Source organism: Amphibalanus amphitrite, unplaced genomic scaffold (assembly GCF_019059575.1).
Source record: "Amphibalanus amphitrite isolate SeventyFive unplaced genomic scaffold, NRLGWU_Aamphi_draft 000392F_arrow, whole genome shotgun sequence".
Lineage (NCBI taxonomy): Eukaryota > Metazoa > Arthropoda > Thecostraca > Balanomorpha > Balanidae > Amphibalanus > Amphibalanus amphitrite.
Genome location: NW_024881886.1, coordinates 3,062 through 6,358, shown reverse-complemented (window position 1 = coordinate 6,358; position 3,297 = coordinate 3,062). Strand labels below are relative to the sequence as shown.

The 3,297-nt window shown below is 51.7% G+C and overlaps 1 protein-coding gene across 1 annotated transcript; it reads right to left on the bottom strand.

The window, feature by feature from the left end:
* Positions 1-273: 273 nt before the first annotated feature.
* LOC122390354 (protein rhomboid-like) lies at positions 274-2,680 on the bottom strand. The gene has a single exon (XM_043383232.1). It carries the CDS (start codon positions 2,235-2,237, stop codon positions 1,383-1,385), a length of 855 nt encoding a protein of 284 aa, XP_043239167.1. The 5' UTR covers positions 2,238-2,680; the 3' UTR covers positions 274-1,382.
* Positions 2,681-3,297: the final 617 nt, after the last annotated feature.

The following is a 3,297-nucleotide window of genomic DNA, read 5'->3' as shown; positions in this document are numbered from 1 at the left end:
TTATGTGCATTATGACCTTTTACTTTTTGACACTTTTAGTGAAACACCCTGGACCGGATGTTTGGAACGCTTGCCGTCCGTCTTGACTATGAATCTAACCATGAATCTAACCGTCGACGGGCGAATCCGAATGTGTGAGAATCTGATTTGTCTATTGGTAGCGAATTTCCGTGAAAATCGCAGATAATCAATGCCCTTCAGCAGCAACATTACAATTCATAAAAAAGCAACGTAAGGAAACATAAAGATACACCATCAATGAACCTCGGTGTAGCAAAATATGTATTTTTTTATGGCGTGATTTTTTACACAGGCATTCGAGTCACAAAGCTTACGCCCCAGCGCAGCGGTGCTTAGTTGTTCACAAGACGACACTGATGGACGGTGATAGCAGTAATGCATATCATTAGCTGCACACTTGATTATTTGTATCAGACAAATTAATTCGTGTATGATACAAGATAAAAACACCTGAAAACCACCAAACGTTTCGTGTTATTCACTTTTTCAAGGGGTAATATCACCCTTGAAAAAGTGAATACCACGAAACGTCGGGTGGTTTTGGTGTATTTATCTTACATCATATAGCTACACACTTGTTATACACGTGATTTTCCCGACGCGACATACTAATTACCTAACTACCATGAGCCATATGCAGGCTGCAGCAACTCTTGTCTCAATGACCTGGGCACAGGGAGAATCAGCAGCACAGAAATTCGATAAAATCTTTCGGAAATGCTGCCATGGATTCTCTTTGAGCCTGCAGCTGTGAGTATTTCTGGTACCTATATACGATGTAGAAATTTATAGTGCAGAAGGGCGTTAGGCCATTCGTTGTTATGCAGTTTGATGACTAAGTACACTGATTCAAGCGTTTCATAGCGATACGATTACAATATCCAGAGATAATTCCCTATGGAGAAGCCGCATAGAAGTTAAACATCCACACAATGCTTCATCAATGCTCAGCCATAAACGCGAAGTTCAAACGCGTCATATTCTCCGGCACTTTCAGCCTGGGGCAGCAACAAGCTCTTTGCGCGCTCATGCCTCTGCTCACAATTCTTAAACTCTCATGCTGCACTCACACAGTTTAACGCTTGCATCTCACGATTCACATCACTTTATCGTCATCCTCTCGCATCTTCCTCATTGATTCCACTTATCCTACATCTATTCTTATCCTCGCGGTGCTGAAAGCCAGGCATTCGGATCACTTATACGACCCTAGCAGAGAACCATCACCAGCCATCAATTATTCCAACTCATGATTCCTCACCACTTTTATGGATTTCTCGTTAAACCGTTACATCACTTTCTTTATTCCATCCACCGTCACACGGCGTCTTCTTTCTCTCCATCCATCGCGCACAGTCTCCTCAGACATCCTGCGGTGGAAAATAGCCTTCCGGCGCGGCCGCATTGAACACCACCATCACAAGCACGAGCAGCAGATAGGTGACGAGCGACACCCACCAGAGCACACGCTCCCAGCGCAGCAGGCGCAGGTTACGCAGCGCCACGTGACCCATGAGCAGACCGGCCAGCGCTCCCGCCAGGTGGGCCGTATATGCCACCTTATTTCCCGTCTCGGTGCCGTAGCGATTGTAAATAGCCACTCCGACGTCGGTGCCAGCCAGGAGTAGAAGAATACCAAGCCGTACGAAGGCAAACTCCATCTCTGCCCAGTTGAGGACCAGGTCGGCCAGGTGGGCAGTGAGCAGCGCGTACACCCCACCAGAGGCGCCGGCCAGGAACACGCGCGGGTCGAGTACAGACGTGGCCAGGGAGCCGGCCAGCACGCCGCAGAGGTAGACGATGCCGACGCGCCACCACTTGTGGACCAGCTCCAACGGCAGGCCCACCAGTAGTTGGACGATCAGGTTGTAGACGATGTGCACCCAGCCGACGTGGACGAGCATGTAGGTGAGGAGGCGCCACACCTCACGGCGCCGGTACGGGCTGTAGATGAGCGGCGACTCGGGATCCACGGGACCGCTGGCGGTGATACCGCCCAGCCGCACGCCGTCGTAGATGAACAGAACCAGTTGAATGGTAGAAAGGAGCGGGATTACGATAGGAGGAGGACGGCAGTCATACTGACGGAGGTACGTGGGCGGCCGCCGGCTGCGCGGCACCACACTCTTGCAGGCGGTGTTGAGGAGGCCCTTATCACCTCGACAGGTGCCCTCACTAAGCTCGGAGTCTATCCTCGCTCGACCGCCCTCCCCCATGGTAGGAGGTCTGCGGACCGAGCGGTCCAGCGGCGGAAGGCGGGGCACCGCGGCTTTGTAGACCCCGGGGAGACGTGACCGGTCGCTGGCGACTATGATCACGGAGCGAGTGATGTTGAAGGGCTGAGTGGCGACCGAGATCGGAGGTAGCGCCGACGGGCGAGGCGGCCGGGACGGCGGCGTGCGGGGTGTGCCCGAAATGGCTGGTGCTCGACGTAGGCAGTGGACGAGCCGTCAGTTTTCAGTACTCTGCTCACCTATCACCAGTCTCCCATATCACTTTTATACTCTTCACGCACTTTTCGTTGTCCGAGTGACTTCACCGTTCATTCGTTACTTCACCAGCGTCTAGCACCACTGCCTCACCTTTTATCACATTCACAAGCACCACCTTCACCAGCAGCAGTCCAGCTCCAGCACTAACACCACTGCCGTATGCCTCGAACCGGTGCCCGGGGCCGCCAGTGCGACACTGTCACGGCGCGTTACCACGGTGATGGACCACGCTGGATTCCTGACACACAGACAGACAGACATACACACACGGATCGATGGCACGGTGGTGACCGGTGAACCATGCCGACACCTGGTCCGGCCCGGCCCTGTCCGGCCCGGCGCCCACTCAGTCATTAACAAAGAATACACACTAGATGTAGTGGCGGCCCGACGCTTCCAGGAACCTCGGGTTGAGGGATGTGGAAAGGTCATGGAGCCGCGCAAAAGCGGCATTTATCGAATATTTGTGATTGGCGGTGTCAAAATGACGTAGGAAGATTTAACATTTTCGGTCAGCGTACCTAACATAATGTTATTTAGCCAGTGACAACATGATTTATATCGACAATCAATCTACCGGCATCGTATCGCTGATCGCAGCAAAACATGTCATTTTTCATTGGGTTGATACTTGATACTGTGCATTGTGCAGTTCGATACTCATTCTTTATTCCACAGAATCGTTAATGAAATTGTACTTCAGCAATCAGTATCGACCGGTGCTGTCCTAAATTGAATAAAGCCGACTGGGTTCGGAGAAACGCTTCACGGACTGGTGGTTGAT

Bases quoted from the DNA above. Each gene is read 5' to 3' on its own strand.
- LOC122390354 (XM_043383232.1), bottom strand. From the start codon at position 2,237: ATGGGGGAGGGCGGTCGAGCGAGGATAGACTCCGAGCTTAGTGAGGGC.